Genomic DNA, 14,084 nt, shown 5'->3' with positions numbered 1-14,084 from the left:
CCCAGGGTGTCTGTTGTGCCTGTGTAGTTCGCACTTGCTCAGTGCCAGGGTCTGGCTAAGGAGCCGCATGGCACGAAATAGCCTGCATCACCATCGCCTCCTCTAATGGAGGAGGCGATGCCATCGATTATAAGTAATATGTTAGTTCCTTAAGGTGAGAGTATAGTCCAGCGTGCCTGGCAATGCATGGAGTGTGCCTGGCAATGCATGGCGAAGTCGGATACGTTACACTGGCGGTGCCAGAATCGCCGAAAATGTGCACCTGTATTGTACGGTGCATGCATCGTGGCCTGCAACACCACGGTGATCAGCTGTTGCCACAGTGCATGCACACAAGTGCACAGAAAGTGAGTGCTTTTTCCTTTGGCAGAGGCGCAACCTCTTCATTGCACGTGAACTGTAGGCCGGCCAGCCAAGCTAGCCCGTGATGCGCTCTGGTCTAGCGGCTCCGGTGTGATAGGACATGCTCTATTCGCTTGCTGGCTATAGGGCTGATGGGCTGGAGTTTTGAACGCACCGTGACGCGACCTCGCGGCGGTCAGTAAAGTTGGCTGGGTAGTACAGAAAATATGCCATCCCGTAGAGTAACACAGGTCTCGCTCATTTTGTGACTTGTTTTGACTTCTGTGTATAGTTCTCGTACTCGAAAAGAGTTTGACAGGTACGTAGGGCATTGTGCGCTACTGAATGCAGCACAGATCATGGAATGCCGGCGCTTTTTGTCCGACAAACCATGCTGAACGCGGGCGGACCCGGCGAGTTGGTAGCAAACTCTAGGTGAGTATATGCCAGACTACGCCACGCAGCGTGTGGTTCCCAAGCGTCGTCACCACTGTTATTCATGCGCGATGCATTGTCATGAGGGTCATGGGCCTTACACGCTCGAATTTCCAACACACTGTGCTACAGCCTGGTGGTGAGCGATGAAATTGGCTGGGTAGTATACAAGTCGCAGCTCCCCACATTAAGTTACGGTGTCACCGGGCTGTATACAGCCAGTCTCACTTGCTTTGTGTGTGTGTTGAGGGTTGATTTCTTGTTTTGTTTTGATGTTCAGCTGTTGGAAAAGGCACCTGCATTCACTGACAGTAGCCTGTGGATCATCTCATTGAGAGTGCACCCCATTGTAGCTTAACCATGAAAAATGCAGTCGTTTCTAAAGGTGCATGCGGAGGAGCTCTTTTTGTTAGAAAACTGCCACACACAGGAATTTATAGGACCTAAAGGAATTTCTGATAGTGAAGTGGCCCACCTAATTAAGCGAAAGTTCATATAGAGCGCTTGAAACTGTTTCAGAACGTGTTGCTAAGAGAAAATGGATCGACTGACCTAGCACAACGAGTCAGTTGCAGCAGTAACATAAGGAACTGTACATAAAGAGTGTTTAAATAGTTTATCACATTGTATGTTACTGTCAACAAATGAATGACAACAAACGAAACGGTTGCTGCGGTATCACTCTTTCTCTGAAAAATAAAAAAAGAAAGAAAGAAAAAAAGCTACTGCGTGTCAGCGCTGATCACAGTATTTACTCATTGCCATGTCTGGAAATGAGTTTTTGTGGCATAACCATGCATGTAGGCGGTAGTCTCAGCGTCAACACTTACCAGAGCCGGTGAAGCAGCTGATTATATTAGTTTCATTAGTTAATTCATTGTTATCGGGCCACTGTTCTGAGTATGTGCACATGCTTAAGTGAATAGACACATATTGCAGCAGTCTGCTGTCGCACCTTGGCATTGCGGGACTTGAGCAGCACACGCACGAAAGCAACAGCACACCGAAACAGCATCTGCGACCTCTCAGTGCAAAGCACTGTCCACTTTGCTTCCTTGGTAATGGAAGGCATGCTACAAAGCCTCCCATGCATGAAATTCTCCAAAATTTCCACCGCGGTGCAGCTGAGACGAGCAGGTATCCCGCAGCGCCATGCATTCACCAGCAGGGCATTGCGTTTTGTACTAACCAAAACCTATAAGCGCAGCATAGAGGGCTCTGTTGACCAGCGTTTCTGCAGCGCCGCCTAGGTAGCCTGTCAGGCCCATGCCTACGCACGCCGAACGATGCCAGTCACGCTGGTTGCGCAGTGATGCTAGATTGCAGAGGTGTAGACTTTGCGCCGTCGTAGCGTAACTGCGTTGCACGTGATGCACGCCTGCATTACGCCGGACTGTATCCATGCCTTTAGCTGGGGCATATGCTGCTGGCATGTGACAGTGCTAACTTCATCTGCACACAGCTGCGTTTGTGTGAATGCCAATATCTGATTGCCCAGTGTGAGATGGGATCAGTGGTGCTCGAACAAGGAACACGACAGGCTTAATTCGACGACAGTTCACAAGAATAGTGTGTCTGGCTAGTTGGTTCATGATCAATAATTTGCAGTGCACGACAGTAGGACAAAGTGAAATACACACGTACATACATTGCCAACAGTCAACTGAATGTTTTTTATTTATTTATTTATTTATTTATTTATTTATTACTTCTAGCCCTGAAAAGGCTATGAGCAGAAGCGCGAGTACAAAAATCAAGAATACATAATGACACATTGTTAGAAAAATATTACGAAAGGAAACAAAGGAAGAAATGCTTCAAATTGTTGGGTAAAAGTTGATCAACATTAAGCAAGCAAAACAAACCTATATAAATTTTGTTTACAACGTATATTTTATTTTATTAAGATTAAGAGAGCATAACTGCAATATTGGCAAAATGGCTAGATCTGGCACTCTCACCCTTCATTGCTTTTTCTCTGCTATTTCTTTTTTCCCTCATTCTACTTCTCTCTTTCACGAAAGGCATTGCGAGCCCCATGGTATGATTGTAAGGCCTATCGCAATTACCCAATACCTTCAGAGTTAAATAAGGAATACTGATACGCATGTGATTGTTCCCCTTTCTTTGGTGAACGTATGTTGGTGCTCAAGCACCCGGATAAGCTAACTAGAGACGTATCGGAAGCTTTTGAAGTACAATGGTGCAAGGTTAATTGTGTCAGCAGACCTTCAGTGTGTCTGTCTGGAAAAGAAATTGAGTATCTTTATGCAGCTCTGTAATTGATAAGAAGGGCTTCATTGTTTAAAGGCCAATATTTGAATAATGATTCAGTTGAAAGTCAGCACTGTGTGTATGTGTCTTTGTCCTGTTGCATGCTGTGAGTTACTGTTGTGGTAGTGTCGAAATTTGTTCTGATGAAGACAAGTTCCCTTGCAGAATGAATAGGAACTGGTAAGTTGGTAAGGTGTCTTAGCTTAAGTGAGCATGAACAGGACAGGGACGGCATGCAGCTGTGATGTTGATTTTCATGGCTCTCTGGGCGTCATAATCAAACATATCGCATAACAATTGAGGCAGTCCACATCATAAGTAAAGGTGTTGTGTGCATTATACCCCTGTCAAATGGGTAAATTTGTCACTTTCAGTGAGCCAACTTAAGCCATGGTGTCGTTCGCAGGCTGTTGGATGGGGACATTTAGTGACACTTCTGTTGTTGAGTGCATTCAATGAATTCATAATGCAAAAAAGGGGTAAGGCGTGCAGACACTGACACAAAAGAAGAGAAGCAGACAACACGAACGCCTCTTTTCTTCTGTCTGTGTCTGCACGCCTTACCCTTTCTTTGCATTATGAATCCTTACCAACTAGCTGAGCTTCCTGTCGTTCTAAGCTTCAATGAATTCACTTTGTGGTGCTGAAATGTGTAGCCTCGATAGCAGTGCTTCAAGAATAAATGAAAAAATACTTAACGTTGAGTTGGCGCTAATGCAAAGAGCTTTCTTTTGTTAGTCCAAATGTTGGGAGTGTCCCTGTGACGCAAATGAAGCCAAACACGCGTGAGACATTCATTTTTAGTGCCTGTAAAGTTGTCCGACATGGAGTTTGCCATTTTGGCTATCTGGATTTTGGTTATGTCCCTATATGTAGACATGTTCAAGAGGTAATATAACAAGGGTTCTCGTAATTTTTTTTTTTCGCAGTAGAATAATAGCCATTTCTAAAACTCGGAATACTGAGAATTGTTTTTGAGCTTTATGGCTTCATAGATCATTATTGTAACCAATTCTGAATGACACTTCGTTTTGCCGTCTAGCACCACGCTGCCAAAGTGATGCTCAGCGAGGCGAAGTGCACTCGCCTGAAGTGTCTCTAAATCTGCCCTTTGACTGAGGTAGCCATTTCACGTCGTGATAAAAGAGTCCACTTTCTTGACACCCACAAGCTGGTGCCCCTGTATAATTTGCTCATCATTGTTGAGCTTCTGTGTGACCGTTTTCCCTGTTTTCCTTGACCTTCTATCACAATTGTATATATTTTATGTTTACCTAGTTGTGATTAAGTGCTTCTGTGATCGTCCTTTCTTTATGTCCCTGTTCCATTTGCACTTTGTTTTGCTAGGATCACTCCCCTTGTCAAAACGTTGACCTGAGGCATCCCTTGGTCAGTCACTGTTAACTTCAAGACCCCGTTGTCTTGTGAAGCTTTTCAATGGAAGATGTGCATTGTTTATGTGGTCTTCAAAGAAGCTAGTGTGGTGTTTGCAAAGTCAGAGGACTGAGACTGAGTGTGCTTTGCGAACTGTGGCCCACAATGCAGTAAACAAACAGTGAAAGCAGAAGCAACAAAGGAATGCACAAATTTTCATTTAGACATGTCTGCCATGTTGCATCATACACAACCTGTCATCTCGCACTAACTTTCCGTATGCATGCAGACTCACATACTCGGTCACCCTTGCAGCAGTGCGTCATCAAAATACTGAAATGCAAATAAATAAATGTAGACCATATCTCCGCATCTACCTGATGGCCATACTACTGCATAGCTGCAAACTTCTTCAAATTTATCATGAAATTTCCAATTTAAAGTTTGGTTTAATAACACCAACAATTTTACAATCTCTTATTTGCACCCAGTTGAGGACAAAACTAAATTCAAAAGAGCGCAAATACAGTCACTACCCAATTTTTCAGACCCTCTCAGTTATTTGGACCTACCTGCAGCATTGGCATCTACTGCACAGAAACAGTGTATAACAGTGCCGAAAAGTTAGGCCGGCATTACTTGAATATTTGAAGGAATGTTTTGACGGAAACCCATCTGGCTGGGAAGAATCATGCAAATAAGCAATAATCACTTGTCATACATGCGGGAAAGTTGGGAATGATGGACCCTTCCCCAATGTGCAGGCACGCTGTTTGCATTTCGAAGTCTGTGTAGCTTTGTTTACTGCACTCTCAATTTCGTTGTGAACTAGGTTCCAGTCAGGGAAGCCAAAATGTCTATTCTCAATTTTCTTATGTGGTTGGTACCCTTCACGAATAGTTGTTTGTGGTGCAGATCATTCTAGCTGCAACTATACAGCAAAGTGTTCACAGCCATGTTCACAGCAGCCCTACCAAAGAATGTTTTGAATTTTTATAAATATTTGAACATCTTGGGTAATAGAACTTTTATTGCCGTTCAACCAATTTTCAGAATTTTCTGGCTTTGACTGCAGTACATATAAAAAAAATTCAAGGCTAGCAGGTGTAATGCTGTTTGCTTGAATATAGACACCATTATTTTTTTGTTGTTGCAATTGCAAGCTAATGAAGCACTTTACATTATATTCATAACTATCTTACAGATATGATGCCATCTGTGCATACGAGACTGGAAAGCCCACACAAGAGTTCATGAACAAAGACCCACAAACATTTCCATCTTTATTCAGCTCCTCTTTTTTCACTCTGTCCCATAACAGTTACAAAGTCCTATAGAAGCAAACAGGCATGGCTTGTAAGCCACCATAGCACACAACAAACAACCACAATGAATGTTTATATGTACATATAGACACATTTATAGTTATGTATAATATATATCTTTATATATATATTTCAATATGAAGTATCACATGTGAAGTGTCGTTGAACCTTGGACATGGGAATTTTATGGTTAGGTGCTTAAAAGCGCAGCTTAGAAGTGCTATTGTTTTTCAAGCAAAAAAGGAGGCGATAGTAAGCCTGAAATACGTGTTTGGCACACAGCGGTATTCGGACATATAGTGCAGGTAAATTTTAATTTGGGTGAAGTGAGTATGTCTTAAGAGTGTGATGGGAGCAAGCAGCAAACATCACCCAGGTCACATGAAAGAAAACAGTGAATAAAGACTTGAAGAGACAGTATGAAGCATTACACTCATTTTCTTACTGTTCTAATGCTGTCCATCCTGATATGGGTAGCCATAAGCAATATACTTTTGTGTGCCTGGCCACCAAAACTACCATACTCTTCCTTGAGCAAACAATGTATATATCTATATTGACCTTTTTATAAGGAACCATGTTCGACATTTATGCAACAGAGCTCTCAGTGTTTTACAATTCTTAAATTGTGTGCATGACACGAGCAAAGTGCATTACGCTTTACACAAGACACATTATCACTTCGGATGAAGGTGCACCTTTCATCAACGCGAGGCCATACTTTTGTTTTATTAGTCTTTGTGCACACAATGAAAAAAGCATTAAACTGTAACAGAGATATGGTGTGTTCAGAGCTAGAAGGTTCTTGAGAAACTCAAAGTGAATACATTTGTCCCCGCTACTGCAGGAAAGCGTCATGTACGTCACTATCACATGGTTACAGAATGATATGCTGGTTTCACAACAAACGGCACAGGAGACAAATATAACAAGGCATGCTACAGCTAACATTTGAAAAAGCTAAGGTGACTTTCGTAAGGAAGGTTGGGTTGAGAAGTGGGAAAACCATGGCATTGTCCAGCAGAGCTGTTGGGTAAGCTGTTATGACTCATTATACCTATAAGGCGCCAAAAAACAACACACAGCACATGAGAGAGGACAACGAGACAGAGCGCCTCTCTTGTGTGCTGTGTGTTGTTTTTTGGCACCTTAAGAATAGGTATAATTAATCGATACCAACTGGCCCAGCAAAGAAGTTCTCTTAAGCTATCATGACAATTGCAGGTGAATCAAGTGTGTGTCTAATTAAATAGCTTCGAAATAGTTCTTGAACAGTTACAAAAGCTGCAGCTACACTACTGAAGCCACAACCGTTTTGTGTAGGACTATTATCAGGGCAATTTATTTTTCAGGTGAACCTCGAGCATTGTGAGGTGCAGTTTAAACATGGCAGTCTGTGAGTGAATGAAAAAGAAAAAAAATTATTTTATCGAGCTCTTGCATAAAAATTAAAATAGCCACACAGTACCTTGAGGTTCTTTGGCATAGCGACATCAAATCTACATTAGACGGTACTACTGCTACTACTACTACTACTACCACACTTGTAAAATTGTGACTGACACTGAAGAATTTGTGATGGCCACACTGCACTGGCGAGTGAAAGTGAGTGGCAAGAGAGGGCAGTTCCACAAATGTTCCTCTGAGTGTAAAGCTTGGAGAGGCAAGACCTGTTGCTATGGTGTACATAATTTTGTCATGTCAGCGTAAACACTTAAGGTAAAGGTTCTTTGAAGGGCCTTGGGATGCAAGTTTGCACCAGCACTTCACTTTTCAATAAAGACTTGCTGCAAGTGACACCACAGCAACTGACCAAATAAGCTTATTCTGCGAGTTCTTTCATGAACCTCCATAACAACCCACTTAATGAATACATCGTTGCTCCAAAAAGGAAAATAAGGACTTGGGAGGGAGAGTATGAAACGAAAGATTGAGTGCTCGATCTTTCATTTCATACTCTCCCTCCGAAGTCATTATTTTCCTTTTTTGGTGCAACAATGTGTTTATTAGATCCCAACCAACTCACCCAGCAACAAGTTCTACACTACCCACTTAATTACATTCTGTTGTGTCATACATCTAACTACAGGCATAGCTTGCCTGATGCCTTTAAGCTTGCCTGACATGGCATCCAAAATTTGGATGCTGCATCTTTTCTGAAGGCTAGCTTCTCGAATATGTTTTTATATTTCATCAGCATTAAGCTCAAGTTAGGTGCAAGGGCCTGCAGACTGACATTTCTTGACCAACCTGAACGTTTCTCTTAAACACGTCAGAACAGCCACATCTGTTTAGAGACCAGGTGAGGCATAGAAACAACTTACACAAATATTAACAACATATTTGTGCCAAGGCTGATAAGCTATGTACATTTGGGAGATTATGTTCTGCACAAGTGTCAATTTACATAATAGACGTGCCAATATTTTTTCTCAGTTCTAACAATAAAGTGTGTGAATGCAGGTTTGAAAATGATTGATAATGAGGTTGTTCAGGCCATAAACTATTGGGATCATTTGAATTTAACCCATCTCATTGGAACAGTAGCATCATTACGCTGCAGTTTCTAATCTACGGGATCAACAACCAGGCTAACATACAGTATGTAGCACTATTGAGAGTGATCATTCCAGGTTTAATTAAACTTTGGTGAGCAGTGACAACATGCGTTAGACAGAGTTAAACAAATTATAATTTAAAGCTGGCTTTTTGATTCGTCTAGTTCACACTATGGCTTCACTGAAAAATGGGTCATTTCTTACTTCAGCAAACTGGTTGAAGGTACAGATGATGGTCTTCTTGTTGCTTCACTCTTTATGTTATCTGTAACGTGTACCACAATGCAGAACTACCCAGTGTCCTTGTTTTTGCCACGTGTGAATGCAATTGTACGACATAGCTGATGGTTTGGAGGACAGGCAACCCCCTGATGAAATTAGTGCACCGACATCCATTAAAACAGCTACACAGAACACACAACCATTCAAACACAAGGTGATGGCAGATCTGTGTTACTTTTAGCTGTGGCACTCACACCATGCAGAAGGGGAAAGAGAGAGAGAGGACTGCCACAAATCACACAGTTTGCGTGACAATCACAGGCTATATGCCTCGAGTCATGCTTACAAACAAATTTGACATATATGGGCACAAGCAATACACCAGTCGTATAGCAAAAGTGAATCCACGAGAAAAAAATCAATATGTCCTTGCATTCGGACATGAACACGTGCAGTGCTATGGTCTATCTGACTAAACACTTACAAGCTGTATTAGGCATGTCACAGCAGTGGCCTGCCCGAGCCAGCCCAGACATAAGCAGCACTCAAGACAGGTTGACCTGACAGCAAATCATGTTTAACTACTGCTGCGTGACAGGGGCTTTAAAGAAAATAGACAATACACGTAGCTGCAAATTCTGCAGCGATTTTGTTTGCTGTAGTTAAGCCTTACTGCTAAGAGCTAGTTCCACGTCCTTCCTCCTGGCAGGTGTTTTCGAGCAAGCAATGATGTGAGCCAACAAAAAGGCTGCGACATAATGTGCAGTGGAAACGCAAGGAAAAGAAAACATTTTTTTGCCTTGAAATCGAAAGGCAGGCACGCAGCACATCTCGGGATGCAAGCTCTGACGACAAACCAAGGCAGGCATCCTGCCTTTGTCATCTCTTAAATCATGTGCATGTTTTAAGGCATTGATAACATAGACAAGGGTCTCTCAAGTAACTCTGAAAGCTCCCAGGCCCAACTTGACTGCTTCGCAAACCCCTACAGAGACCTTTAAAGGAACATTTAGTAGCAAAATGTACATACAATATAACTGGTCTATCACCACAGTTGCTATTAAAATCAGTTTGGGTTTATTAATTGGGATAATAAGGACTTCGTGAAGAGAAGTTCAAATGAAGACTGACTTGGCCATTTTCAACTTTCCTCTCGCCAAAACCACAGCATCTGCAATGTCATGCAGATTCCACAGTCTACATGGATCTGAGAGCTTCTTCTAGAACTGCCCGCAAAATATGCGAGGTTAATTTGAGTTTTACTTTAAATTGCACTATGAGGATCTTGTTTCTCTAACCAACAATTATCTTGGGCTACAACTACGTGCGACATTGCAGGGAATTTTCTTCCAGTACTTGTGCTTGGCACTGCCAAACATACTTTGCTTTTTTGCCTCATTTTCTGGCTAGCTGACTTGCTGTCTGCCATGTCTGCCACTTCAAAGGTGTAAGCTATCAACCTCATTAAATGTAATGACTTCCTTTACTCTCCCCATAAGGCCATTGCTGCCGAAATACACCCTAAGCATTCCATTTGCAGCATTTATTTAATGAATTTCAATTTCATTACTCTGAACGACCCAGTAAGATTACCCTCACAAAATGTGCCCTAAACTTGGAAAGTCCTTTCATGCAGTGAGACCACTCCAGACACCGTGCGGCTCACAGGCCTGTCCTCTTTATTCTTCCCTCCATGTAAAACTGAAAAGAAGAAAAAACAAAACAAAAACAACATGTTTGTTTAATTAAATGTGTGTACTTTTGAGACTGCTTGTTTGTAAAACTAATAATCTACATGCCTATGCGATCCTTGTAAAACCTATATTTATTAATATTGCAGTAAGAGGTTCATTACTAGTAGAGGAAATGAAGGCCATACCTTATTTTAATAATTTTATGCTACTAAGTCAGTGCAACATTGCAAGCTATTTATTATTTTTTCATATTTGGGCTGGTGTGACACAGCAAAAGTTCTTGAAACTTGCCAAGTGCAGTGTTTTTATCCTTTAGAACATGATGTAGTTAATTTTTGTCGATAGAAACCTGACTAGGCCTGGGCAGACATTGTCAAATACACGACGTCACAACTAGCACACGCAGGAACTTCAGGGCAGCGTTGCCACCTGTCTTGCATTGTTGTTCTCTGGCCTCTGAAGTATCCTATCACGGTAGGAGTGACATTTTCTGGTGTTTTGTAACAGATGTCAACTACACACCTTGCATATTGGTGAAAAAAAGAATGAACTGTCTCAACCTTTTTTGTTATTTTTTGCCTGCACATACATGAGGCGAATCACACTACTCTTACCTAACTGGCAACCAAAAACCTGATTGTTGCATTTGCAAACTCAAACAATTTAATCTGACAAATTAGAAGGCAAAAAATAGCACCACTTTGGTCACTTCTGAAAGGCGTGCTGAGGGCTGCATGCCTGCTCTACAGAATGTTGCATTGATAAGGGAGGCAGGTGCAAGTGGTTTGTCTGGCTAAACTGCTGCTTGGTTCATGTTAAAATTTCACATTCATAAGTGTCTATTGATGGTGTACATCATTTAATACCATGTTTGCACACAGTACTTGCCTGCTTCACCTAGAACAAATCAGAAGTATGCGTCACTTCCGGCAATATGCCAGCTGAAACATGCAAATTTTTTTAGTGGCAGGAGTGGCTGCACTGTTTATCCTAGGATGACAACATGCCCAGCACAGAAGAGAATGTGGTGCTGTTTTGGTCCCCTGCTGACAGATGGTACCGCCTGTCTTTCCACTCAGAAAATCTAAGAGCTTTGTTACACAGAATGCCTGAAGATGTATGCTTCCAATCCTGAACAAAACAAATAATGCATTTGGACATGGTATTATCTATTAAATGAAATGCACCAAGAAATGCCACTGAATGTGAAATTTCACTGAGGATAAATAAGCCAAACCATATATACCTAGCTGCCTTATCAATGCGACATTTGGTACTGTTTGTCACTTCAGCCTGCTTTTGGGTTGCTACAGAGGATCAACAAACAAACGTGCTCGGTGCCAATCTCTGAAACACTGCTGTTGCTGCAACAATACAGACTCTAACCTTCAGTAAAAAGCCCCATGCTAACATTCCGAACATGTGCTAGTATTAAAACAGATGACAAGAACGTGGAAATGCACAACATTCATTTGCAAGTTCTTCAAAGGGCCTTCCCGAAGAGTATCCAGATGGGCAAAAGATAGGTAGTAATAGTTTTAAAAGAAAGCTTATCCACACTGCGACCCTCAGTTGCAACTCACACTGTTTAATTAGATCTATCCCTACAAAAAGGTCAGAGTTTTCAGCCAGTCCACTTTAAGCTTCGCAGATGTACAGTGTTTCACAGTACAATTCTGGCCGTTCGTGCTGAAGACTGCTGTCGTGCCAACAGTACTGTAAATCTTAGTGCTTCAAAGCTGCAGTCCTTACTGTTTGACACACACTTAGATCTTCAAAAGGAGATCGACAGGCAATTTAGCGAGGTTTCATTGTCAAGGCAGTGTTGGAACAGAAGAGCGACAAAAAAAGTTAACACGACACAGTTCCTGCGGACCCCGATACACTTGGATCGTGCTATGTCCCTCATCTGCCTCACACTGTCTCACCTACGAGTTCAGGCAGTGGTTTAACTTGTCAACAGCATTAGTGCTTTTTCTATTTTGCCCTTCACTTGTCCAATTCCATACCTCATCAGTCCAAATTTCGCCACAATGTCTGCGTACACAACCCTGGTACCACATAGTTAGTCAAGCTTTAAAAGTACTCAACAGCTATATCTGCGCTGGCAGCAGTGTCGCAGCATCACAACTGTATTGTGTTGCTAATGTGGTGTTCCAAGAGATTTATGCTATACTGAGGTCAGTGCTAGCGCTGCACTGGAAAATAATACAGCAACTAGCTTCTGCTAAAGCTCAGGAACGCGTCGAGGTGTTTTGAGACATAAGCCTCTTTTCCGTGCGCCACGGACACAGCCGTGGTTATGCCCATCATTTCCTTGTTTTGTTCTGCGCATGCCTTGCACACATTGCGCCTACGAACATGTGGCCAGTCACGGCAGATCCTCAGGTGAAGAAGAGGATGGTGGCGGCCGAGCTTTGATGTGGCGCACCTGTGGTGGTGGAGGCTCATCTATCTGCTGCGTGTACTTGGGTCCGAGGCCGTGGTGTAGGCGCACTTTCTCAGGGTCATTGGTCATCTCATCGCTCTTGAGCAGAAAGAAAACGCCCACGTTGAGCTGCGGAATGTCGTATAGCACGTTGAGCAGAAGCATCATAGATGTCAGGCCCACTAGCAGGTACCCTGCAGAGAGAACGCATGGTATTCACTCACTGTGACAACGGCTAGAGGGTGTTAGAGATGATGTATTTGGGATGTAAAGGCTTTACAAATATACAAGCCACCAACTTCTTAACTCTTGCTACGATTGGACAGCGGGGTAGTAATCTTCTAACCTCTCCTAGCCCTGTGCAACGAATCACTTCGTGAAGCCGACAATGCGCCCCTTCGGACAGCACTACGGTGCCAGTAAGGCTAGACACATCTGGCGGATCGAGTATTGTTAGCTAGTTCACTGTCCCCTTCACGGACCATTTGGAGCAAGAAAACTCCGGGTAAAGGGTGTCCTACAGCGCTCCCCCACGGACCTCAGTAGTCGTCACGGTCGTTTGACATAAGCGGCAGCTAACTGTGGAGTCAGCTCTGGGAATAAAGATGCACCAGCTTAAGTGAAGCGTGAAAACCCCTGTCTATGAGGCCCTACTCTGTTTGGTGTGTTCAGCGAAACAAAAGTGTGGAAGTGTCGCGCTAAAAGGCATCGGCTAGCGCAGACATGCTTCTTGCCGCGCGCCTGCTGTGTATGTAAGCATGCAGGAATGCCGGGAAACATACAAGCACAGGGACAGGAAACTATGCTTTATTTTCCTTTACTTTGTGATGTACCTGTACACTGGGTAGCGCTGAGCGATGGCCTCTAACAAGCGCAGGAAAGTCTTCATACTGAGTAGCGCCGAGCGATGGTTTCTAGCAAACGTAGAAAATAATCTTTGCAGCGCACGTGGCCGTTATTCGACTGCCGCCACAGCCATGTCAGGTGCAACTTAAGCAGCGGTGCGGTTGCGGTATAGAGGTGGCGCTTCACTTTTTGCCAATAACTTTCTAATTTTTGCGTGTGAGCGCCCGTGATGGGGTCCACAAAGTTGTTAGAAGCCATCGCTCAGTGCTACCCAGTGTGAAGGTACATCACAAAGTAAAGGAAAATAAAGCGTACCTTTCCTGTCCCTTTGCTTGTATGTTTTCCAGCATTCCTGCATGCTTACATGCACGGTAAGGCCAAGGCAAAACACTTATGCGCTTGTGAGCAGCTAGCAATCTGTTAAAAGCCCAGTGTGAAAAGCAGTTGCACACCAATCTGCGCTTGGAAAAGCACGCACAAGTAAGTAGCGAGCCGTGCCAATCCAATCCAGAAGACAGAGGAAGAGGAATAGTGCACTGCCACCAACTTGTGACGCTAAGCTCAGCGTTACCGCCGGGTGAAGCTG

General features: G+C 43.1%; 1 protein-coding gene across 4 annotated transcripts in view; it reads right to left on the bottom strand.

The window, feature by feature from the left end:
- Positions 1 to 5,675: 5,675 nt before the first annotated feature.
- Positions 5,676 to 14,084, bottom strand: part of LOC126533004 (potassium channel subfamily K member 1-like) — a 358,646-nt gene continuing 350,237 nt past the window's right edge. For 3 of the 4 annotated variants that reach the window (XM_050180188.3, XM_055071684.2, XM_050180186.3), the window contains exon 5: positions 5,676 to 12,846. In XM_050180188.3, the coding sequence (XP_050036145.1) occupies positions 12,596 to 12,846 (251 nt within the window). In that variant the 3' untranslated portion in view covers positions 5,676 to 12,595. The remainder of the gene's footprint in view (positions 12,847 to 14,084) is intronic. The other variant, XM_050180187.3, reaches the window with a different exon arrangement.

This window comes from Dermacentor andersoni, chromosome 7 (assembly GCF_023375885.2).
Source record: "Dermacentor andersoni chromosome 7, qqDerAnde1_hic_scaffold, whole genome shotgun sequence".
Taxonomy (NCBI): Eukaryota; Metazoa; Arthropoda; class Arachnida; order Ixodida; family Ixodidae; genus Dermacentor; species Dermacentor andersoni.
The sequence above is the reverse complement of the archived record's forward strand: the minus strand, read 5'-3'. Positions and strand labels throughout refer to the sequence as shown.